The sequence below is a fragment of the Argentina silus genome (assembly GCF_951799395.1).
Source record: "Argentina silus genome assembly, chromosome: 1".
Lineage (NCBI taxonomy): Eukaryota > Metazoa > Chordata > Actinopteri > Argentiniformes > Argentinidae > Argentina > Argentina silus.
Window position 1 is genome coordinate 390,757 of NC_139655.1, and position 25,582 is coordinate 416,338.

Here is a 25,582-nt window from a genome sequence, read left to right on the forward strand (position 1 = left end):
ACACCTTCACACACACCGTAGAGAGTCTGAGCAGTGTGGCACAGCGGGAAGCAGCTTCCCCAGCCAATGATAGGGCTTCAGAATCTCAATCAACCAATAAACAGCCAGTGCCTGTGTCCTCTAATGAGTCTTTGCTGCCTGCCTCCACCAATCAGCTGCCAGCAGTGTCTGCCTGCACCAATGAGATGCCTGCATCAGTCACCACGGATGCCTCCAAAGACGACCCTCCTGGTGAGAACAGAGAGACAGAGGGCCCCCCCAAACCAGCCAAGATTCTCAACCCCAGCCCCCCCAAACCAGCCAAGGGTCCCAACCCCAAAACCAGACCCCCAGGGCCCCATCCCAGCGGACCGACCCACCCAGTACGGACCCTGACCAGCTCAGAGAACCAGGGCATGAGACGGGTGGTGCCCATCTCCAAGCCCAGCCGTGGTGCCTCCGGCCTGAGTAGACGTGTAGAGAAACCCCCTGGCCAACACAGCTCTGACCCAGGGACCACCACCACCTCCTCCAACCCCACCACCGTCTCTCTCAGACGGGCAGAGAGGAGCTCCGCCGGGCCCCACCGCTCCAGCCTTCAGCACGAGGACCCCAAGGCCCCCAGGACCGCGGGCGTCCATGCTGCTGCCCGCGAGCAATCCGTCCCCCAGCGTAAGCCGTCTGTCCGTAAGCCCAAAGCGGTCCGCCCCGTCGCCCCACGACCCCCCCCTGAGGAGAAGATGTGTCGCTCCACCCTGCGAGCCCTAGCCCAGGCTGGAGGGGGAGGGGGCAGCATCAGTGCTCCCCCGACCCCATCCCACGGGGTCGCGACCTCCTCAGCCCTCCCTGGGTTCGCCAGAAACACCGCTGCCTCCTCCTTCAGACGGACAAGTGCCACCCCAGCCCCGCTCCGGAGCCCCCACCCCAAAACCTCCCCCGGCCCCTCCCCCCCGACCCCCCTCCGGAGCCCCCACCCCAAAACCTCCCCCACCCCCTCCCCCCTAACCAGAGCCGGGTCTCTGAGATACCCCAGTAACAGAGTGGCCCCCTCCACCCCCCCAGGACCAGACAGCAGCCCCCTGCGGAGGACCCAGAGCATCAGGGGATCCCCCAGGACCCCCCTCCACTCCCACAACATGGACACGCTGCGGCCCTCTAAAGGCCACGCACGGAAGAACAGCGGCAGTTTCTCTGACCAGTCGACCCACTCCAGAGACTCCAGCAAAGCCCTGAAACCCACCTGGAGATAAAGCCAAGGCCGCGTTCCAACAATTTGGTCACTCAGCCTCCTCTCCTGAAACCCACCTGGAGTTAGAGGCCTTGTTCCCATATGAAACACGCGTCGTGTTTTCCTAGGACAACTGGAGAGGTGAAAGCTAGTTTCCTTCTCTGTTGCTTTAACCCATCTTATCGCCGCTGGTCTGTTTGCACATGAGCAAGGAAGGATGGATCTTGGGGTGGGTGGAGGGAGGGAGGGGGGGAGGGAGGGAGGGGGGTTGAGTGTTTTGGAAAAATATAATGAGAAATAATGTTATTATTGTTATTAGAAAAGTTGCGTATCTAAATTCTAGATTAATATTGTTGTTATTTTTATTTAACTCATAACTGCTTAATGAAGTTGTACAGTTTATCTCCTGACTTGATTCTGATTAGTGGAACTGCACCTTTATATCATAAAGACATGTAGTTTTGCCTGGCTGTGATTTTTGTATATTTGATGAGATTGTATATTTAAATGTATAATGAATAGTCATGACGTAACTAGTCCATGGTTGATTGGACCTGGGGATCTTCCCTGTTCCCAACAGACATTCCTTTGGCTTCAAACACAGAATTATCTTGAAGGAGCTTTTGTATGTATTTAGTCCTTATTTGATATCTACAAAAAATAAATAAAAGTACGTATTCCTCTCCTGTGCTGCTCTCTCTCTTGGACAAAGACTCTACTGGTCAATTGCATCCAACATTCTGAATGGGATGACCATGAGCTGGTCTCTTGTTAAATCAGATACAGGTGTGAAAGAGATCGTCCTAACTGCAAATAAGATATTCCCCCTGCATCTAGATGGTCCTAACTGCAAATAAGATATTCCCCCTGCGTCTAGATGGTCCTAACTGCAACCAAGATCCCCCCTGTGTCTAGAGCACTAAGACTTGTCAGTTAGTTTACATCTGGGGCTCATCTCCTTGTTAGATAATCCAGTTGATACCAAACATTTGCAAGCAACACGCCCCCTCCAGAGGGCGCTCTCACAGGCCTGAACTGAAACCTGCTTTTCAACCAGACTATGGTGCCTTTCATCATAGTTGGAGAAAATCCTCTGTCCGTTTTTGCATGTATTTAATTGAAAACAAATTACAATTCAAGGTAATTATGATGATGATTTACATTTTCCATCCTTATTTTCTTTTTGTCATTGAAAATAAAAACAATATCTCAGATTTTTCACAAACAGGTTGAGAACCACTGTGACAGACTACTGACTGACATAGCATATGTTTCAAGCATTTCACATCTGGGACAAAATGCGCATTCCTACCTGCAAACATGTTACAGTAATGTGTAGCCATTTGATCAACCCCCTTCTGTTTTGAGGTTGACCACTGATGGATCTATGTTAGACTACTATTCATTTATTAATCATATTTCGTCCTTAAAAATTGTTTGATAAGTGAAAATACTATTACAACGTGGATTATTTTGTTATCAGAGACACTAAGAACTTCGTTCAACTTTAGCCGGGTGACTGTGATTTCTGATTGGTTGATAATTCAGATAGGTGGGGATAGAGAGCCTCAGACAGGTGTCTATATAATGTCAGCTCTCTCTCTCTCTCTCTCCGTCTCTCTCTCTCTCTCTTATCTCTCTCTCTCTCTCTCTTCTCTCTCTCTGTCTCTCTCTCTCTCTCTGTCTCTCTCTCTCTCTCTCATCTCTCTCTCTCATCTCTCTCTCTCTCTCTCTCTCATCTCTCTCTCTCATCTCTCTCTCTCTCTCTCTCTCTGTCTCTCTCTCTGTCTCTCTCTCTCTCTCTCATCTCTCTCTCTCTCTCTCTCTCTCATCTCTCTCTCTCTCTCTCTCTCTCTCTCTATCCATCCACCTCTCTCTCTCTCTCTCTCTCTCTCTTCTCTCTCTCTGTCTCTCTCTCTGTCTCTCTCTCTCTCTCTCTATCCATCCACCTCTCTCTCTCTCTCTCTCTCTTCTCTCTCTCTCTCTCTGTCTCTCTCTCTCTCTCTCTCTCCTATCTCTTTGTCACACCTAACCTGCTGTGATGAATATCCTAGAGGGCCTGGAGGTCGCTGTGTATAGATGACATATTTATCACAGATGACACGGAGGAAGAGCACCTGGAGGAAGAGCACCTGGAGGAAGAGCACCTGGAGGAAGAGCACCTGGAGTGGCTGCCACAGGTGCTGGAGAGATTGACGGCGGCGGGTCTTAAGTTGAACCTGAAAAAGGGTCAATTTGGGAAATTCCAAGTGAACTATTTAGGTTTCCATGTTTCCACAAACTTGGGTCTGTCTGAGAGCGACAAGGAGAAGTTATCCTTGTTAAAAAAAAAAAACTTGAGCATAAGCGTGGGACTTGAATAAACAATCCTCACGGCCGTTCGACTGGAGCCGAGAGGGCTGGAGAGCAGGCTGGAGGTCAAAGTTCGCTGTGAGGACCATGACGTGGTGGTGAGGGTTTGGAATGAAGGGGGAGGGCTGATAGCCCTATGGAGCTGTGTGCTACCCTCGGTGGAGAGCAAATACCCCCCTGAGGAGAAAGATCTGGCTGTGCTGGCCCAATACTGGAAACATCTGAAGGACCTGGCTCAGGGCTACAGGTTAAAGGGGATAAAGCTGCACTGTTTTCTGAGGAATCGTGCGGTAGAGAGCACTAAGGCTATCAACACTAGGTGGGAAGACATCCTATTAGACCCAGACCTGGAGACCTGGTTAGACCCAGACCCAGACCCGGAGACCTGGTTAGACCCAGACCCAGACCCGGAGACCTGGTTAGACCCAGACCCAGACCTGGAGACCTGGTTAGACCCAGACCCAGACCTGGTTAGACCCAGACCCAGACCTGGAGACCTGGTTAGACCCAGACCCAGACCTGGAGACCTGGTTAGACCCAGACCCAGACCTGGAGACCTGGTTAGACCCAGACCCAGACCTGGTTAGACCCAGACCCAGACCTGGAGACCTGGTTAGACCCAGACCCAGACCTGGAGACCTGGTTAGACCCAGACCCAGACCTGGAGACCTGGTTAGACCCAGACCCAGACCTGGTTAGACCCAGACCCAGACCTGGAGACCTGGTTAGACCCAGACCCAGACCTGGAGACCTGGTTAGACCCAGACCCAGACCTGGTTAGACCCAGACCCAGACCTGGAGACCTGGTTAGACCCAGACCCAGACCCAGACCTGGAGACCTGGTTAGACCCAGACCCAGACCTGGAGACCTGGTTAGACCCAGACCCAGACCTTAGACACAGCGAAACACAAACCACCAAAACCGGATGTGACAGAAACACATCCAATGGGGATATTTCAATACAGGGGCTAGAATAACCATTCAGATCCTTTGGTACAATACACACAGTGTAATCTAGCTTTGTTTGTATGTTTAGCAAGGAGAGTAACACAACATTTCAGGTGGTAAGTAAGGTGTTCTTTATTCAAGCATAAAACAGGTCAGCAGGATAATACATGATATAAATAAAATGATTTAATTAAGAAATTAAAGTGAAAGTAAGTATTCATTGGAGTAAATGGACTTACCTAAAGACCGCTTCACCCTCACTACCCCCCCTATACTAACGCTAACCCCGAGACCTCTTCTCCCCTGCTACCCCCCTGTACAAGTACTCTCCTGCTAATAAAATATATTTAATTTTTTTTTTTTTTTAATTAGCCTACTGGCATTACGACTGCCGATGGCCCCTGGTCTGAGCATTGATTACTTTATCTTATGATGACTGATGGATAGATGATTCACTTACTTAAACAAATGTATTATTGTAAGTCGCTTTGGATAAAGGCGTCTGCTAAATGCCATAAATGTAAATGTAAAATGTAACCAAAAATTAAGTGAATAAGTCCAAATACAAATAGACATTATAGTTCTTGAAGTAGAATAAGTAAAATAAGTCCCAATCTGGCCGTCCCTAGTCTGTCTAACTTGTAATAACTTTAGAGAGGCTCTGTACAGCATCGACAGCGGCCACTGACGAAATACCCTCGAATCCTCTGTCAGCCTGGCCGACTTCTCCTAAGCAGCACTATACCCTCAGCCGAGGATCTACGATGGCCCAGCTCCCTACAGGTGATATGGACACTCATCCCCTAGCAATCCTCTTTGCTGTAAATAGGCCAAATGAGTGAGTCTACTTCTGATACTAACAGCAATTCAGACTGGGGGCTTCCCTTTCCGAAAACTCTCTCCAGAGAGGATTTTGGTCGTGGAACCCCGGTTGGACTAGACCTCCTGGTGTCTCTAGGGATCCGTCCTTCTGAGAGATCTGTGGAAAATGCCCATAAACATACGCCTAACAACCAGTTTTGTATAACCCCCGTCATGAGCTCCTCTGAACATAACTGTTTCATGTGAGCAAAGCTTCTAGGGCACAGGTGTCAAACTCATTCCATGGAGGGCCGAGTGTCTACAGGTTTATGCTCTTCCCATCTACTTGATTGATGAATTAAGGTCACTAATTAGTATGGAACTCCCCTCACCCGGTTGACGAGGTCTTAATTGAAAGGAAAAACCAAAAGAGCTGCTGACACTCGGCCCTCCATGGAACGAGTTTGACACCTGTGTTCTAGGGGGTAAGGTCCCCGTGACATCTACTTCCTCCTTGGCTTCATGTTACAAATGATTCAGCCAGTCGGTTATGAAGACACAGAGAACAAACCACAAACAGTTGAACAGAATTCAAGATTTTAATAATGAGCGCCCGGGAAGGGCAGCATACAATATTCCAAATAGTGAATCTCAAACACCAGTTTACATACACTGAAGAGAGAGGCGTCACCGTGGCCTCAACCTATGGAATTCATACAATGGTACTTAGCCACACTTGAACCCTAAAGTATCATATAAACAACATGTTTATTGTTTTCCAGCACTAAAGGCCCATGCTCCCATGATGCAATGCTGCATAGATGTGTGAGAGGTCCAACAGGGTCCGAAGGCGCTATTGTTCCATACAAGGGAGACCCCTAGGATCGAGAGGTTCAACTGGTAAAGCCTTACATACTGAGAACAATGGAAGGTTATAGAGGCACAGACGGTAAAACATACTGTATATATCCACCAGGCTGTATATGGTTATTAGCCATAACTATACTGTACTATATTACCTAAATACTGAAATGTTATCCAGGTATCTCAGCAAAGTCAAGGCTATGCCTTCTCTCTTTTCACAGTGGCAGAGGAACTCTGGACCATGATTCTTTGTTTGGTGTGTCCTCAGATTGAATGACCTGGTTCTTCCCACACTGGGAGCAGTGGTATGGTCTGTCTCCTGCTGTGTGACTTATGTGCCATTGTTTAAGAGGTTAATTTAATGACATTTCTGTCCTGTGTGCATTCTCTGACATCTCTTTAGGGTTCCTGCAAAACTGTTCCCATACTGAGAGCAGTGTTATGCTTTCTCTCCTATGTGTATTCTCTGATGTCTGTTTAGGGCTCCTGCCTGATTGAAACTTTTCCCACACAGGGAGCAGTAGTATGGTTTCTCTCCTGTGTGTATCATATGATGTCTTTTTAGGGCTTGTGCATGTTTAAAACTCTTCCCACATTGGGAGCAGTGGTGTGGCCTCTCTCCTGTGTGTATTCTCTGGTGCCTTTCTAGGTTTCCTGCATGACGAAAACTCTTCCCACACTGGGAGCAGTCATATGGTTTCTCCCCTGTGTGTATTCTGTGATGTGTATTAAGGGCTCGTGCCTGATTGAAACTTTTCCCACACAGGGAGCAGTGGTACGGTTTCTCTCCTGTGTGTATTCTATGATGTTTAATTAGGTCTCCTGCCCAAATGAAACGCTTCCCGCACAATGAGCAGTGGTATGGTTTCTCTCCAGTGTGTATTCTCTGGTGTACAGTTAGGTGTCCTGCATCATTGAAACTCTTCCCACACTGGGAGCAGGTGTATGGTTTCTCTCCTGTGTGTATTCTCTGATGCTTCTTCAGGTGTCCTGCCTGAATGAAACTCTTCCCACACTGGGAGCAGAGGTATGGTCTCTCTCCTGTGTGAATGCGCTGATGCACCTTTAGGCGGGATTTGTTATGAAAACTTTTCCCACACTGAGGGCAAGGGTGATTCTTCTCTCCTGTGTGAGTCTGTGGGTGTGATTTAAGGTGAGTTGGACAAATGAAACTCTCACTGCAATCTAAACAGGGACTGCAGGTGTGACTTCTCAAACCCTCTGGCTCATAGAAACTACTGAAGCAGTCCATGCAGTGGTGATTCTTCCGTCTTGAGCTCCTCTGTCTGTGTTGTTTATGGTTTCCAGATGTGGTGGAGCTGGGCTCGGTGTCTGAACCTGTGTAGGAGCTCTCTCCTGTAAGTATAGGAACAGGGTTAGAAACACTGGGCTCCAATCTTCTGCTAAACAGTATAATTGTAAGTTCTCACATTAGCCTACTAAATTCCGTAGGCTATATTCCCTAAAACATCAAATGAATGCCAATGTTCCCAGCATACAACAATCACCTCCACTCTCTGTGCCAATTACTACCTCACAATAACAAAATCATGCAATCGTGAATGTCTTTGACAAGGTATAGAATCAAACAGGAGTTCATCTTAAACATTGTACTGTAGATTACAGGAAAATATGCATACCTACTTCATAGAAAAATATGTTAAGTGGGCCTTTGCACACAAACTAAAAAGATTATGGTTAGAATTATTCTGAAAGTTGCCAAATTCCAGCACTTTAATCCATGGTAATATTGGGAGGAGAGAATATTATAAACCGAGCATACTATATGATATCATTCATCAACACTTCAGCCCGTGGATCAATATGTTGCCTACAACTGTCAAGATTGTCATTTTGAATTATCCATTCAAACATTCACAGTGAAATCCTTACCCTTACTGGTGAGGACAACTTCATCTCATATTCCATTATCCCTGCCCTCTGCTGGGGACCTGCCCTCTGCCCTCTGCTGGGGACCTGCCCTCTACTGGGGACCTGCCCTCTGCCCTCTGCTTGGGACCTGCCCTCTGCCCTCTGCTGGGGACCTGCCCTCTGCCCTCTACTGGGGACCTGCCCTCTGCTGGGGACCTGCCCTCTGCCCTCTGCTGGGGACCTGCCCTCTGCCCTCTGCTTGGGACCTGCCCTCTGCCCTCTACTGGGGACCTGCCCTCTGCTGGGGACCTGCCCTCTGCCCTCTGCTGGGGACCTGCCCTCTGCCCTCTGCTGGGGACCTGCCCTCTGCCCTCTGCTTGGGACCTGCCCTCTGCCCTCTACTGGGGACCTGCCCTCTGCTGGGGACCTGCCCTCTGCCCTCTGCTTGGGACCTGCCCTCTGCCCTCTACTGGGGACCTGCCCTCTGCTGGAGAACTGCCCTCTGCTGGAGACCTTCCCTCCGCCTCTGCTCTTCCTGGGGCTTTGCTGAACGGAATAACCAACGTAGTGCCCGTATCAATTCAACTTTTTAGCAGAAGCCAATTGGAGCAACAACAGGCCCCATTTTTTCCTTGTGCAAAACAGTGAGTAAAGTAAAGCATTAGTAATATTTCAAAATGACCATGTTATTTCAAACAGGTGGGAGGGGAGATAATACAATGGGAGTTTTGAATGCTGCAGCTACAAGTTGCATGATGCAAAACATTGGATGGTGTCTGCCTGGTTTCTCAAACACATTGTTAAAGAAAAGGTACACTTCACAGGTGGACGGTGGCTCCACGTTTGGCTGGAAAAGGTACACTTCAGAAGAAAAGGTACACTTCAGAAGAAAAGGTACACTTCAGAAGAAAAGGTACACTTCAGAGGTGGATGGTGGCTCCACTCTGAGTTTCATGTCGGTAAGAGCTGGAACTTTGATTTGATTATGCATTAATAGTCTAACCTACATCTAACCAGTCCCCAAATTTACTGTAGCTAGACTTATTTCTAATTCCAGGCCTTGATATTCTGTTAAGCTGTTGTCAGTGTGGCTCTCCAAGTGAGATTGATTTGACAAATTGGCTCCCTAATAAAATTAGTGAAGACCACTGCTGTAGAGTATTGTGAGTTTTTTGGGGTATTTTGTCAAACTATTTCTTGGTATTTTGAATGAGGAATATGGGGTCCAACAAGTGCTTCCTTAGGGTTGGTGATGCCAGGAGAACCAGCACATCTCTGAGAGCTATGAATGAAGACTGAGGAGAGGTTTCCCAGACACAGATTAATCCTACTCCTGGACTAGAAAACATTGACAATGGAGATTAAGTAAACATGGTCTATAGTCCAGGACTTGGTTTAATCTGGGTCTGGGAAACTAGCCCTGATAGATTAATCCCACACAAGGAGAGAGACCAGGACTGTCAGTATGCAGGTACTGACTGACTTACAGTGCACTGGTAGCACTGTTATACAGCAGTGCAACGACACTCACCACTATAAAACTACGGATGGGTACTTGAGTCTATTGTCGCATTAAATACCAGGTTATTTACCTGGGATTTGTTTATACATTGTGTATATATACAGTACCAGTCAAAAGTTTGGACACACCTTGCCAAGAGTGTGCAAAGCTGTCATCAAAGCAAAAGGTGGCTACTTTGAAGAATCTAAAATATAAAACATATTCTGGTTTGTTTAACACTTTTTTGTTTACTACATAATTCCATATGTGTTCCTTCATAGTTTTGATGTCTGCAATATTAATCTACAATGTAGAAAATAATAAAAAATAAAATAAAAAACCATTGAATGAGAAGGTGTGTCCAAACTTTTGACTGGTACTGTATATATAGAGGAACTCTCCGTAGACCTGAGATAGAATTGTGTCACGGCATAGATCTGGGGAAGGGTATAAACAAAATGCTAAAGCATTGAATGTTCCCAGGAGCACAGTGGACTCCATCATTGTGAAATGGACAAAGTTCGGAACCACCAAGACTCTTCTTCCTAGAGCTGGCCGTCCGGCCAAACTCAGTAACCGGGCAAGAAGGGCCTTGGTCAGGGAGGTGACCAAGAAGGACCCGATGGTCACTCTGACAGAGCTTCAGAGTTCCTCTGCAGAGATGGGAGAACCTGACAGAAGGACAACCTTCTCTCCAGCACTCCACCAATCAGGCCTTTATGGCAGAGTGGCCAGACGGAAGCCACTCCTAAGTAAAAAGCACATGACAGCCCGCCTGGAGTTTGCCAAATGGCACTTAAAGGGCTCTGGGAGCAGAAAGGGGAAAAAGATTCTCTGGTCTGATGAGACAAAAAAAACAACTATTTGGCCTGAATGGCAAGCGCTACGTCTGGCGAAAACCAGGTACCGCTCATCACCTGGCTAACACCAGACAGTGAAGCATGGTAGTGGTCCTGTGTCGCTCAGTTGACTCATATATTATATTATATTATTATTATGTGGTGGCAGCATGACGCTGTGGGGACGCTTCTCAGCGGCAGAGACGGGTCAGGGTTGAGGGAATGAGAAACAGAGACAACAGAGAGGTCCTTGAAGAACAAATGACCTCAGACTGGGGCGAAGATTCACCTTTCAGCACAACAACAACCAGAAGCACACAGCCAAGAAAACACTGGAGTGGCTTCGGGAGAAGTCTCTGAATGTCCTTAATTGGCCCAGCCAAAGCTTGACTTGACTTGACTTGACCCAGCCAAAGCTTGACTTGACTTGACTTGACCCAGCCAAAGCTTGACTTGACTTGACCCAGCCAAAGCTTGACTTGACTTGACTTGACCCAGCCAAAGCTTGACTTGACTTGACTTGACCCAGCCAAAGCTTGACTTGACTTGACCCAGCCAAAGCTTGACTTGACTTGACTTGACCCAGCCAAAGCTTGACTTGACTTGACTTGACCCAGCCAAAGATTTGACTTGACTTGACTTGACCCAGCCAAAGCTTGACTTGACTTGACTTGACCCAGCCAAAGCTTGACTTGACTTGACCCAGCCAAAGCTTGACTTGACTTGACTTGACCCAGCCAAAGCTTGACTTGACTTGACTTGACCCAGCCAAAGACTTGACTTGACTTGACCCAGCCAAAGACTTGACTTGACCAGCCAAAGACTTGAACCCTATTGAAAATCTGTGTGGACAGACCTGAAGGTCACAGTGTACTGACGCTCCCCACCCAACCTGACAGAGCTTGAGAGGATCTGCGAGGAAGAATGGGAGAAACTGCCCAAATCCAGGTGTGCAAAGCTGGTGGAGGCAAACCCAAGAAGACTCGAAGCTGTAATCGCTGCCAAAGGCGCTTCTACACAGTACTGAATGCATGGTCTTAATGTGTATGGAAAATAAATATTGCAGTTTTTTTAGTTTTAATAAATTTACAAACATTTCTAAAAACGTGTTTTCGCTTCGTCATTATAGGGTATTGTGTGTAGATTGATGGCAAAAAAAAATACATTCAATCAATTTTATATATCCATATATATATATATATATATAAACATGGCAGATATGATAAGGAGAGTAGGTAAACACTGTGCTTTCAAGCTGGCTTGCTAAAATCATATTTACAGTAAGTACAATATCTAACTCAAGCCTTGTTCACACTGGCAGTTTGAAGTGACTCAAATCCTATTTTTTCCCATATAGGTGTAGCTCCGTTAGTGACTGCAATTAATAACTACGTATGAGCTTGTAATCAAATGCAATTAGTTATTCATAGCTGGTTACAATGGTGATTTTCGTAACACCTTACCATCCGTCGCACCAGCTTTCATCTCTACTTCTCCTCCGTCCTCTTCTTTCACCATCACTCCCTCCTCCTTTATTTCTTGTCCTCCCTCCTCTTCTTTCACCATCACTCCCTCCTCCCTCATTTCTTCTCCTCCGTCCTCTTGTTTCACTATCACACCCTTCTGCATGACATCTTCTTCTATTTCCTCTTCTTTCACCATCACTCCATTCTCCTCTCCATCTTCTTCCTCCAGCTTCACTGCCACCATCTCTGGACCCCACTGTGTGTTTTTCGGGGCAGGTCGGCGCCTCCGTTGTTATTGTATCGAGTAATAATGTAACAAGTGAAAATATCGGATATTCCTGGTCCAAATAAATGTTGTCACGGGTTCATTCATTCATACTATAATGAAGTAGTAGTGAGATCGCAGAGAAGAAGACCAGAGACGGTGATGTTGACCAACGTGAGTGAAAAGTTTCCGAAAGGCACCCGGGAGATAAATAGGTGGAAACGTCATCAGCCTGCGCCGTATACAATAGATATCCACGGGATGACGTCCAGAGGACACGCCCATTTAAAGTGAAAACAAAGCGGTCTCGCGGCGTCGCCCTTCGCAAAACTAACACATGCGCCAGTATTAAATAAACCTCGGTATTAATCGGTGCATCACTAGAATGAAACCGTGACCATATTTAGTTGGAGTGCAAGATTATCCTATATTTCCATTTGGGACAGCGACGCTAGCTTCAACAACGACGGAGGCGCCGACCTGACGGTAGGAGTTGGAGTGATTGATGGAGGAAGTCGAGCGATAGCGAGATACAATGATCACTACAGAGCTGCGACCGTTCATAGATGGTGCTCCGTTAGTGACTACAAGCTAATACGTAATTATTCATTACAAACAAATGCAGTTAGTTATTCATAGCTGGCTACAATGGTGGTTTTCGTAACAACTAGTGGACCTGGGGTGGAGACCGAACAAGTGGGCTAATAGAAACACACCCTTCGCCAGCAGCAGAGCAGTACGTTCACAAGCAGCTGGACTATTCCAGGTAAGATAAATGGCCAACAGTTTAACCGACAGCTCGAATGCAATTTGCGTTCAAAAATGTTTTGTAGCATATTTATTTATTACAATTCATTCACTGCCATCGCTATTATCCTCTGGGGTTTAGGCTATGATGAGTGTCATGGTCACATTTATGGAAGTTATTAATACATTTATTAAGTTATTTAATCATATCTATTGTGATCAACCCCTGTTGTGAAACACCTAGTCCAAAGAAGTCCAAGAAATAGTATATTCTCATCTGGGCGGGGGTTGGGCTCGGGCTCCTTTCAGGGTAGACATATCAGGTCATTGTAATCAATATTATGGGATCTAGAGAAAAACATGAATTTAGTTTTGTCCTCATTCAGGTCCAGCATAAGATCAACGGAAGATTTTTTAGAATTAAAAAGAAATAAAACCATACTGAAGGTCAAGAATAGCCTGCTGAACTGAGGGGGCACAGGAGTAGACCACAGTATCATCAGCATAAAGAACAAACCAACATTATGTACGTAAATAGTCAACGGTGGACCAAGACTCAAACCTTGCAGAACACCTCTATTGATGTACAAAGAACTAAACTGAACTACATCTACTGAAATACAGTGAGTCAACCCTAACCCTAGGGAAGCAGCAGAGATTTTGAGTCCTATCCTGAAGGTCATTTTGAAAACAATTGCAGGCCGGCTGATCCAAACCAGTGGCAGACAACCTCTGTAATAGGAGGGTATGATCAGCAGACAACCTCTGTAATAGGAGGGTATGATCAGCAGACAACCTCTGTAATAGGAGGGTATGATCAGCAGACAACCTCTGTAATAGGAGGGTATGATCAGCAGACAACCTCTGTAATAGGAGGGTATGATCAGCAGACAACCTCTGTAATAGGAGGGTATGATCAGCAGACAACCTCTGTAATAGGAGGGTATGATCAGCAGACAACCTCTGTAATAGGAGGGTATGATCAGCAGACAACCTCTGTAATAGGAGGGTATGATCAGCAGACAACCTCTGTAATAGGAGGGTATGATCAGCAGACAACCTCTGTAATAGGAGGGTATGATCAGCAGACAACCTCTGTAATAGGAGGGTATGATCAGCAGACAACCTCTGTAATAGGAGGGTATGGTCAGCAGACAACCTCTGTAATAGGAGGGTATGGTCAGCAGACAACCTCTGTAATAGGAGGGTATGGTCAGCAGTATCACAAGTCTTAGAGAGGTCCATATAGAGGGCTGCACAATGCTGTTTCTTAACCAGAGAGAACACAATGTCATTCATAACGAGGGAAGCAGCAGAGATTTTGCCATGTCCAGACCTAAAACCTGACTGGTGCTCATTTTAAATACAATTTATTGATAAAAAGGACCATATCTGAGAATTGATCAGGGACTCTTATTTAGCGACATTATTTTTGCTAAGCAAGAAAGCCCTGACATAGGGCGGTAATTATTCAAGTCACTGGGATCACCGCCCTTATCAAGAGGAAGTACATTGGTCGCCTTCCATACTTTGGGAATGGTACCAGAGAGAATTGTGACCCAGAGGTTCAGCTATTGAAAGGGCAGAGAGCTGCAGGAGATACTGACCATCCCCTGTAGACTGTTGAACATCAACCTTTCACAACTCATCAAACACTTTCCTGGTAGAAACACAACGGATGGAGAATATTGGGTCATTGTTAGCCAGGGGAGCAGCTATTGGTCTGAGACCTAGCCAGGCTATGAGACTGATTAAGGGTATTTAAATCATTGCTTCTTTCAAATAGGTGGGCTGCAGAAAATGCTGTTTAAAGGCATCACTCATTATTTATTTATTTATTTTTTTCCATAATGATGTTGGAATTGGATAAAAGTTGTTGAGGTAGAAAGGGAGAGGAAGTATTGAGTTTCGGTGATTCAACTGCTTTCCAAAATGTAGTTGGCTCACCACCAGAATCAGAGATGGTGTTTTAAATAGTAACTTGATTTAGCCTTTATAATCATGGCAGTACATCTGTGTGAGCTGAAGGATAGCCAATCAGCAGCTAAATCAGTAGATCTCACCTGAGCCCAAGCTTGGTTTCTTTCCTTCATTAATTCAGAGAGCTCAGGAGAGTACCATGAATTTGTTCCATTCTTTATCTCAACCTTTTAACCGGAGCTTATCTGAAATAAACAGAGGAAACATAAGTCAGTGCCGACTCAGCATCAGGAAAAAAGGAAACAGTGGGTAAATCACATTGATACAGTTCATGTAGAAAACCCTGTGCATCAAAATACTTAAAGTTTCTCTTTGTAATTATACAGGGATTAGACTTCGGCAGTTTAGTATCTGTGACACACAATGTAGTGATCATTTGCAAAAATGTTGCTGGAAATATATAATATGTAAATATATTTCTGGGGTCTATTTGTCATAATTATGTTAATTATAATGTTAATAATTATGGATTGGAGAAGGATGTCGATCTTCAACCAGGGTAGATTGGAGAAGGATGTCGATCTTCAACCAGGGTAGATTGGAGAAGGATGTCGATCTTCGATCACCACATACACCTTTAAGATTATCTGATAAATGTGTCAACCAATCTAGGTTGAAGCATATTTAATATGTGATTTTGGAATTTAATATCTTTTTTTTTTAATAGGGTCTCTGGTTTGCATAGGAATCAATTACACACTGTGTGGATTAGGCTGTCACTACCAACTCAGCAATTTTCATAATTTTCTCTTGATCCTGACAAGCTCCCCAGTCCCTGCCGGTGACAATCATACCCATAACATGCCGCTACCACTATTCTTCACACAAGGGATGGTGTGGAGACTGCATTGCTTGTGCTGGATTTGCACGAAACTTAATGCCTTGTCATAGTAAACACATTTCCAGACATTCTTTTTGCTGTATCACTTAAATTCATTGTTCCAAACACAATTATGGATGTGAGAGAGATTTTTTTTCCATTGAGGGATTATTTTGGTCACTTGTAGACCAATGTTGTAGAGTGACTGAGATGATGTTGTCCCATCGACTGTGCTTTTTCCTCTCAGCTATTCAACTTGTAAGTCTCCCCAGGCCTCAGGGTCGCATTCCTGAGCAGTTTTGTTTCTCTCCATTTGCTCAGTTTGTAATAACAACCTGATCCATGCAGTGTGTAATTGATTCCTATGCAAATCAGAGACACTATAAAAACAAAGACATTAATTCCAAAATCGCTCCTCCTGAGACCCCGCCCATTGACTTGTGTCCTCTGTACTGGACATTTCGTTCACATGCATCTCCTTTTACTCTTAAGAGCTACTCTATCAATTCCTGCTGTATTGTAAAGAGGACATCCTGGGCTTTCCAGTGGTATGTCATGTGATAGGCTGGGATTCTGGGAACCGCCTCTTCCTTTTCCTCCAAAATGCCGGCATACCAGCAAGCACATTTTATGGAAAGAGGAGAGGTAAGTCAAATATTGTTTATCTGTAGTTTGTTTTGCTATGATAATCTTATGTGTTCTTGTTTATTAACATGTCAGGAATTATATATTTAGTTCTGATAGCAGTTAAATTATTTGTGTTTTGAAATAATAGCCCTATTATGAATGTCAATTATAGTGGACATCAAGACCATCTTAATGTACTTAATGAGCCAACATTGTTGTAGAAGACAGAACTGAAGCAGAGAGGATTCTTTACCAGATAGTTGAGGGAGATTCAGAGTTGGAGCTGTCAGATAATGAGAGAGATGAGGATGAGTTTGAACATGGGAAGAAGAAGAAGTTGGTGAACAAGAAGAGGAAGACGATGCAGTAAGCTCAGATAAGCAGACAGATACAGACACAGACAGTGATGAGCAGGAAAGACGTCGTCCTCTGTGGGCCAGGAGTAGCACGTATGTTTTATTTAGTTCAAGGATAATATATTCAGTTTGAGTAATTAGTCACTTGATATTCATGATAACAAAATACAATAAATTATATTTTTACGGTAAATAGGTGATTCCATGTAATGTAACACCAATAATGCAGACATATTGCTATGTATTAGTGATATTTATCAGTGATCCTTGAGGTTTGAAGATTTGTCATGAAATATATGTGTATTGATTTGTGTAGATTTGTATTATTCCCTTTCATTTATTGCTGTTTTTTCCTTCATGATAGATTCACACCTGTGCTACCTGGGCTTCCTGACTGTCAAGATGACCCTACAACCCGTGCAAACTGGAGTCCAATTCAGTACTTTTCCCAGTACATTGACAACAAAGTCTTTGAAGATTTGGCAGCATTCACAAATCAAAAGAGAGCTGCAAACTAGAGGAGTGTCTCTGAATACTACTCCGCAAGAAATTAAGATATTTTTTGGCATATCAGTCCACATGGCCTGCCTTGGCTATCCCAGAATTAAAATGTTTTGGGCCAAAAAGACAAAAGTGCCAGTTATAAGCAGCAAAATGGCAAGGGACGGGTTCTTCAAGCTGAGAAGCTCACTTAAGATTGTTGATGACCTGGATGTAACAGAGGAAACAAAGGAGGCAGACATTCTTTGGAGAGTCAGGCCATTACTTGACTGCGTGAGGCAAGGCTGTCTCAGCCTGAGAAGGTCTGCATTGATGAGCAAATCATCCCTTTCACAGGCCGCTGTCCAGTCAGGCAGTATGTTCCAGGCAAGCCAAACCCTACTGGCCTAAAGGTCTTTGTCCTTGCTTCTCCAAATGGTCTGATGCTGGGTTTCGAAGTGTACCAAGGGAAGAATACATTCAGGGGCCAAAGATTGGGCGTTGGAGCAGCAGCAGTCCTACGCATGGTTGAATCTGTTCTTCCAGCAACTGGAACCATAATGAAGAACCGAGTCCCAAAGCCGTGCCAGCTGCCAGGAGACAAGCAAGCGAAAAGAGGGGAGAGGAGCATCAGTCCTGAGCTGGCAAACCAGTGCTGATGGCTTCCACTCTACATGGCAAAGATCCTGAAGATATCTGCACCAGATGGTCCAAAATGTAAAAAGTCCATGTCCAGGTGGGAAGACCAGCAGTGATCAGACAGGTGACCAGGTGAGAAGACCAGCAGTGATCAGACAGGTGACCAGGTGAGAAGACCAGTACAATGACAACATGGGTGGCGTGGATCTACGTGACCGCTGAGCTTTTATCACATGTCAAACAGGACCAGGAAATGGACGTCGCGTGTGATTACTCACTTCTTTGATGTTGCCGTCACAAACTCCTGGATCCAATACAAGTCTGACAGCAAAGGGCTGAACCGACCAGCGAAGAACAGCCAACAGTACCTGGACTTCAAATTGCACCTGGCTGAAGAGCTGTTGGACAGGCCAGAACTTGACGACAGCAGTGAAGACAGTGAAGAAGAGTATGAGCCACCAACCAAAATGAGGATCACACAACCAGAGCCATCTGTGCGCAGACTAGGAGCCACGCACATGCCAGAGATGGTGGATATCAAGCATGCAGAAAGATGCAGAAATAAGGGCTGCAAAAGCAAGACGTACATGAGGTGTACCAAATGCAAGATGTTTCTCTGCATTACCAAAAAGAGAAAATGTTTCCAGGATTATCACCGCTAAAAATGAAACATGTGCAAAAGAAGAATTGAATAGCAATGAAGAAAAAAAACTAGATGAATGACAAATAACTAAATCACAATAAAAATAAATATATCTGTTTACTTTAGTTCTACAGTTCACTAAATAAACACACTCTAAGTTCGAGGTAGGGACACACAGACACACACACACAACGACAATGCGTTCAGTTTTAATAGAAGATATACTACCATCCTTGTAACCAACAAGCATGTGAAACAATCCAGAATGATAAATAATTTTGTTTTTTAATCAAGTTGAATCTTGGTTTAATAATAATAATTAACTCTACAGCCATAATCTGTGAAATGTTTTATCTTCTAAGTTTGGCTGTCTTTTCACACTTAAATGGTCCTGTGGTCCACTACAGTGGACATTATGTAAAATTAAAAATTAAAATAAAGATGTTTTTTTTTAACCCGAAATAGAAATCACACAAAAAAAAGAAATTGGAAGACACTTTTTTTTCTTGGTTCCCAGGAGGATAATAACTTTGCATTAAGATGGACTCAATTCAAGTTATTGAGTGACTTGTTGATGACATTTTTGCATTTGAGCACATTTTAAGTGTCATAGCAAAGGTGAATACTTATTGACTCAAGACATTTCAGCCTTTAATTTTTAATTAATTTCTAAAACATAATTTTTACTTTCGATAATAATAGGGTATTTTATGGAGATCAGTGACAAAAAGTATAAGTTGATACAAGAAGACATTATTACCTTAATGAGAGCGTCTATTGTGTATTTGTTTGTTTGGCATGCGTTTGAAAGTGGGAAATCAACCCCCATTCTGATACCGTGGTATTGCCTATTTGCAGTACAGGACCTTCGGAAAGTATTCTGACCCCTTAATTTTTTCCACATTTTGTTGTGTTATGGACTCAATTTAAAATGTATTAAATTAAAAGAATTTGCCTTCAATCCACACACAATACCCCAAAATGACAAAGGTTTTTTGTTTTATTTTATTAATTCCAAATTTACATTAACTATTATCCTTGCATTAAGATGGACTCAGTTCAACTTATTGAGTGATTGTTGATGACATTTTAGCATTTTAGCTAATTTTAAGAGTGTCATAGCAAAGGGTCTAAGTACTTATGTACATGAGGTATTTCAGTTTTCCTAAATTTATTGAACTTTCCAAAAACGTGTTTTCGCTTTGTCATTCTGGTGTATTGTGTGTGGTAAATTCTTTTAATTTAATCATTTTAAATTGAGTCTATAACACAGCAAAATGTGGAAAAAGTGAAGGGGTCTGAATACTTTCCGAAGGCACTGTACATGTCTCATCAGTCTAGATGGATTTAGTGAACTGTTTGAGTGTAATTTATAATTGACCCTGCACTGTTTGTGCCTCCTTTGTTTCTAACTGCAGGTCCTCCTCAGAGCAGCAACCATGTATGAACCAGAGTCCACAGAGTCCCCCGGATCTGGCTGTGGTTCTCCAGCTCTGAAGAGCACACAGTGGGGTCCAGAGATGGTGGCAGTGAAGCTGGAGGAAGAAGATGTAGAGGAGAATGGTGTGATGGTGAAAGAAGAAGAAATAGAAGAAGATGTCATGCAGAACGGTGTGATAGTGAAACAAGAGGACGGAGGAGAAGAAATAAAGGAGGAGGGAGTGATGGTGGAAGAGGAAGGAGGAGAAGATGTAATGCAGAAGGGTGTGATAGTGAAAGAAGAGGACAGAGGAGAGGAAATGAGGGAGGAGGGAGTGATGGTGAAAGAAGAGGAGGGAGGACAAGTAGAGATGAAAGCCAGTGAGACAGATGGTAAGTGATTGGTTCATGTAGGGATGTATGTAGATGATGGGGTTGTATGTAGGGTTGTATGTAGGGATGGGGTTGTATGTAGGGTTGTATGTAGGGATGTATGTAGATGATGGGGTTGTATGTAGGGGTGTATGTAGATGATGAGGTTGTATGTAGGGGTGTATGTAGGGGTGTATGTAGATGATGGGGTTGTATGTAGGGATGTATGTAGATGATGGGGTTGTATGTAGGGGTGTATGTAGGGTTGTATGTAGATGATGGGGTTGTATGTAGGGATGTATGTAGATGATGGGGTTGTATGTAGGGATGTATGTAGATGATGGGGTTGTATGTAGGGGTGTATGTAGGGATGTATGTAGATGATGGGGTTGTATGTAGGGATGTATGTAGATGATGGGGTTGTATGTAGGGATGTATGTAGATGATGGGGTTGTATGTAGGGGTGTATGTAGATGATGGGGTTGTATGTAGGGATGTATGTAGATGATGGGGTTGTATGTAGGGATGTATGTAGATGATGGGGTTGTATGTAGGGATGTATGTAGAGGGTATTAAACATGTTTTGACTGTTTGACTACTCACATGATATTTTTCCTTAAGTACTAAAATAAAATATAGCTGTACTTAAGTTTTGTTCACACACTGCAGGCCTTTATGTTCAAATTGGTTCTGTTTGGGAACACTAACTGTTCAAACACATGACCAAATCAGATGTCGTTCAGACCGTGTGGTCTTAAGTTTTTGTTGTCACTATGTGGCATAGGGAGTGACAAAGAAAATTACTTCAGGGCAACGACATTGGATTTGACCTTTCAGACACAAGTCACATGGCCAGGAATTGGATTTGTATCTGATTTCAAACCATCTATGAATGGTTAAAAAAATGAATAGGAAAAAAATCTGTTTTGAATAGGGAAAAAATAGGGAAAGAATAGGATTTGTGTCATTTCAAACTGCCAGTGTGAACAACGGTTGAGTTAGCGACTTACAATAAGTACATTTTTCTCAGTAAGTGAATCAACTATACATCAGTCATCGTAAGTAAAACCTTCCATAAGAGCAAGTGCCATTGGCAGTCACAGTGCGAAAGAGAAACAAATACATTTAAAAAGAAAAGAAAATGTATTCCAAGTTCTTTTAATGTAGGGTTTTAGGCGGGTGGGGAAGTCTGAGGAGGAGGAGTCCAGGTGTACCCTAAAGAGATGGTCTTTCGTCTATGATGGGATTGTTGTTTTATATTTTAAACAAACTGCCAGGTAAATAATCTGGTGTCTATCGTCACCCGCCTATCGTTGCCCGTCCCTAGTTGAATAGTGGTGAGTGTCACTGCTGTATAATCTGACCCTGTGCTGTATAATCTGACCCTGTGCTGTATAATCAATGCACTGCTGTATAATCTGTGCACTGCTGTATAATCTGTGCACTGCTGTATAATCTGACCCTGTGCTGTATAATCTGACCCTGTGCTGTATAATCAGTGCACTGCTGTATAATCTGACCCTGTGCTGTATAATCTGACCCTGTGCTGTAAATCAGTCAGTCTGGCAGAGTCCTGGTCTCTCCTGGTCAGTACTGGCATATGCCATTGTTTACTAGTCCAGGAGTTGTTTACTAGTCCAGGAGTTGTTTACCAGGAGTTGTTTACCAGGAGTTGTTTACTAGTCAGGAGTTGTTTACTAGTCCAGGAGTTGTTTACCAGGAGTAAGCAAAGAGTGCAGTTCGTGTCAATAATGTTCCGCTCTGGCACCGCGAGTTCACGTTGAATGTATTTCACATGATTGAAATGAGAGCTTTCATGACTCAATCAAAGGTGTTTAGCTCCGGTGTGTGCATGCTTGAGCTCCCCGTACAACGAGGTCAAATCGTTTCCCATTCACAAAAAAAAGCATGACAATTTAGACACCTTTTGGTCTTTTTGAGAAGAAGAGCTCTGCTCTACAACATGGTTTTATTGTACCTTTTCTTGTACAATGTGTTTTAGAAACAAGACAGACACCGTTTTCAAATGTTTTGCATCATGCAACCTCTTGCTGCAGTATTCAAAGCTATCTTTGGATTATCCACCATCCTAGGATATCCTTCTGGACTTATTTTGAAATGTTTTACCTTTTTTTTTTAATACTCTTTTCCACAAAATTGTGCCTGTTGTTGCTCTCATGGTGTTTGTAACCCTGTATATGTTCCTATTCCTACAGGCGAGAGGTCCCACCCAGACTCAGACAGCGAGCCCAGCTCCACCACATCAGGAAACCATAAACAGCACAGACAGAGGAGCCCAAGACGGAAAAAACACCACTGCATGGACTGCTTCAGTAGTTTCTATAAGCCAGAGGATTTGAGAAGTCACACTTGCAGGCCCCGTCCCTGTTTAGAATGCAGCGAGAGTTTAATTTGTCCAACTCACCTTAAACTACACCCACAGACTCGCATAGGAGAGAAAACTGACGCTTGCTCACTGTGTGGGAAGAGTTTCAATCAGGCAGGAGACCTGAAGAAGCATCAGAGAATACACACAGGCGAGAAAAGATACCACTGCTCCCAGTGTGGGAAGCATTTCAATAGGGTAGAAACCTTAACTATACACGAGAAAAGACACACAGGACAGAAACCATACACCTGTTCCCAGTGTGGGAAAAGTTTCAGTCAGGCAGGACACCTAACTATACACCAGAGAATACACACAGGAGAGAAACCATACACTTGTTCTCAGTGTGGGAAGAGTTTCAATCAGGCAGGAGACCTGAAGAAGCATCAGAGAATACACACAGGAGAGAAACCATACACTTGTTCCCAGTGTGGGAAGAGTTTCAATCAGGCAGGAGACCTGAAGAAGCATCAGAGAATACACACAGGAGAGAAACCATACCACTGCTTCCAGTGTGGGAAGAGTTTCAGTGACGTAGGCAACCTAACAAAACATCAGAGCGTACACACAGGAAAGAAACCATACCACTGCTCCCAGTGTGGAAAGAGTTTCAGTGATACAGGATCCCTAAAGAATCACCAGAGAATACACACTGGAGAGAAGAGTCCACACCACTGCTCTCAGTGTGGGAAGAGTTTCCATCAGGCAGGAAACCTAAAGAAACATCAGAAAATACATACAGGAGAGAAACCATACCACTGCCCCCAGTGTGAAATGAGTTTCGCTGTGTCAGAAAGCCTGAGGACACATCAGAGAACACACACAGGAGAGAAACCATACACCTGCTGCCAGTGTGGGAAGAGTTTCAATCAGGCGGGACACCTAACTAGACACCAGAGAATACACTCTGGAGAGAAACCACACCACTGCTCCCAGTGTGGGAAGAGTTTTAATCGTGCAGGAGTCCTAAAGAGGCATCAGCTCATCCACATAGGGGAGAGGCCATACCACTGCTCCCAGTGCGGAAAGAGTTTCAATCAGGCAGGACACCTAACTATACACCAGAGAATACATACAGGAGAGAAGCCATACACCTGCACTCAGTGTGGAAAGGGTTTCAAACAGGCAGGACATCTAGCTATACATCAGAAAACACACAAAGGAGAGAGGCCATACCACTGTTCCCAGTGTGGAAAGAGTTTCAATCGGGCAGGAGACCTAAAGACACATCAGAAAACACACAGAGGAGAAGAACCGTAACACTGCTACCAGTGTGGGAAGAGTTTCAATCGGGAGTGGCAAAAATTCACTGCAACTCTCTTAATTTAAAACACAATAACTTTTCTTTTGATGATTTTGTATACAATTGTATACCTATAATGCATTACTGTTTCAACAAGTTGTTTCAGGAGGTGCAGCTTGTTATCCTCACTTTCCAGCAGTGAATATTAGCTCCTGTTTTATGATTCCTCCTGTTATTCTAAATGTTTTCATCCATACCGAAGCTAGAATTATCAGTTACTTTCCCCTGGTTGCCAGATTGACCAACTACATGGTGTGAACTCTTGTCCCACAACCTGAGAATATCAAAGAAAACCACATAGGACAGAGGGTGAAATCTGTACACTGGCAACCCACCGTGGCTGGACTGGAGCTTGCTTGTCCTAACGCACATGAAAACAGACTGTGGCTTTTGATCCTGTGATGGTAGTCAGGACGATTTATTTATTCGGAAAAAAAAATAGTGCACACTTCCAGTATCCATGCAAGCAATCTGTCTAGAACAATCCTGGGTCTGTTCATTAAAAATATCCATATTTTATCTGTATTATATTTCTATGTGCTATATTGATTTGTTTCACCTTGTTGATAACCATTTACCTCAGGAAGACAGGAGGGCATCTCACCGTCAGTGAGTGAGAAATAATGTCTGTTTATCTTTGACACAATAAAGACAGTTTCTCTAGATATGTGCAGCTCATTGTGTCCTATTCTACATCATGGCATTGCTGCCTCAGTGATTGGGCAATAATAGATTATGGGCCCCATGTGTATCACCCAGAGTAATGACAAGACCTCTGCTATGTGTACGAGCAGACTGTTTATCTGAAGATATACCTCCAATAAAAGACATTTCAGTTGTAGATGTAGAATATGTATTTGTTGGTGCCAGTGAGGTGCTACACGCCAGAGTGCAAAAGTGATTAAAACAAATTCAAACAAAGCAACGAATAGGAGAAAAACACAGAAAACACTCCATCTTATATCCGTAATACATGTCTATTCATTTCATGTTTTCCTATTAGTTGATTCATCGACCGTTTAATGTGATTTTAAGCCTATATTTCACCTTGTAATGGTGGTGTTATTATATATATATATATTATATACACTCACTGGCCACTTTATTTGGTACACCTCTTCAACTGCTTGTTAACGCAAATATCTAATCAGCCAATCACAGGGCAGCAACTCAATGCATTTAGGCATGTAGACCTGGTCAAGACGACCTGCTGAAGTTCAAACCGAGCATCAGAATGGGGAAGAAAGGTGATTTAAGTGACTTTGAACGTGGCATGGTTGTTGGTGCCAGACGGGCTGGTCTGAGTATTTCAGAAACTGCTGATCTACTGGGATTTTCACACACAACCATCTGTAGGATTTACAGAGGATGGTCCGAAAAAGAGAAAATATCCAGTGAGCGGCAGTTCTCTGGGCGAAAATGCCTTGTTGATGCCAGAGGTCAGATGAGAATGGCCAGACTGGTTCGAGATGATAGAAAGGCAACAGTAACTCAAATAACCACTCGTGACAACCAAGATATGCAGAAGACCATCTCTGAACGCACAACACGTCGAACCTTGAAGCAGATGGGCTACAGCAGCAGAAGACCACACCGGATGCCACTCCTGTCAGCTAAGAACAGGAAACTGAGGCTACAATTCGCACTGGATCACCAAAATTGGACAATAGAAGATTGGAAAGATGTTGCTTGGT

General features: G+C 44.1%; 3 protein-coding genes across 6 annotated transcripts in view; 2 read left to right on the top strand and 1 right to left on the bottom strand.

The window, feature by feature from the left end:
* LOC310806389 (uncharacterized protein) overlaps positions 1 to 1,433 on the top strand; it is a 30,527-nt gene extending 29,094 nt beyond the window's left edge. For all 3 annotated transcript variants that reach the window (XM_083672467.1, XM_083672466.1, XM_083672468.1), the window contains one exon: positions 1 to 1,433. This exon is cut by the window's left edge and continues 1,285 nt beyond it. In XM_083672467.1, the coding sequence (XP_083528593.1) occupies positions 1 to 1,229 (1,229 nt within the window). In that variant the 3' untranslated portion in view covers positions 1,230 to 1,433.
* Positions 1,434 to 6,072: 4,639 nt separating this feature from the next.
* LOC310811528 (uncharacterized protein) lies at positions 6,073 to 12,095 on the bottom strand (the record flags this gene model as incomplete). The annotated part of the gene is made up of 2 exons (XM_083679716.1): positions 6,073 to 7,529; positions 11,849 to 12,095. The coding sequence occupies 2 exons, from the start codon at positions 12,093 to 12,095 to the stop codon at positions 6,613 to 6,615; spliced, it is 1,164 nt and encodes a 387-aa protein (XP_083535842.1). The 3' UTR covers positions 6,073 to 6,612.
* Positions 12,096 to 12,423: 328 nt separating this feature from the next.
* Positions 12,424 to 24,553, top strand: LOC310803593 (uncharacterized protein). Of its 2 annotated transcripts, none has more exons than XM_083668434.1 (3): positions 12,424 to 12,882; positions 19,827 to 20,220; positions 22,416 to 24,553. In XM_083668434.1, exons 2-3 carry the CDS (start codon positions 19,848 to 19,850, stop codon positions 23,843 to 23,845), a joined length of 1,803 nt encoding a protein of 600 aa, XP_083524560.1. In that variant the 5' UTR covers positions 12,424 to 12,882; positions 19,827 to 19,847; the 3' UTR covers positions 23,846 to 24,553. The 2 variants fall into 2 exon arrangements, with proteins under 2 accessions (XP_083524560.1, XP_083524561.1); XM_083668435.1 differs by having other exon boundaries at positions 12,424 to 12,602.
* The last annotated feature ends 1,029 nt before the right edge of the window (positions 24,554 to 25,582 follow it).

Coding starts and splice junctions, on each gene's coding strand:
- LOC310803593 (XM_083668434.1), top strand. CDS start 19,848: ATGTATGAACCAGAGTCCACAGAGTCCCCCGGATCTGGCTGTGGTTCT. Junction 20,221..22,415: donor GAAAGCCAGTGAGACAGATG/GTAAGTGATTGG, acceptor CTATTCCTACAG/GCGAGAGGTCCCACCCAGAC.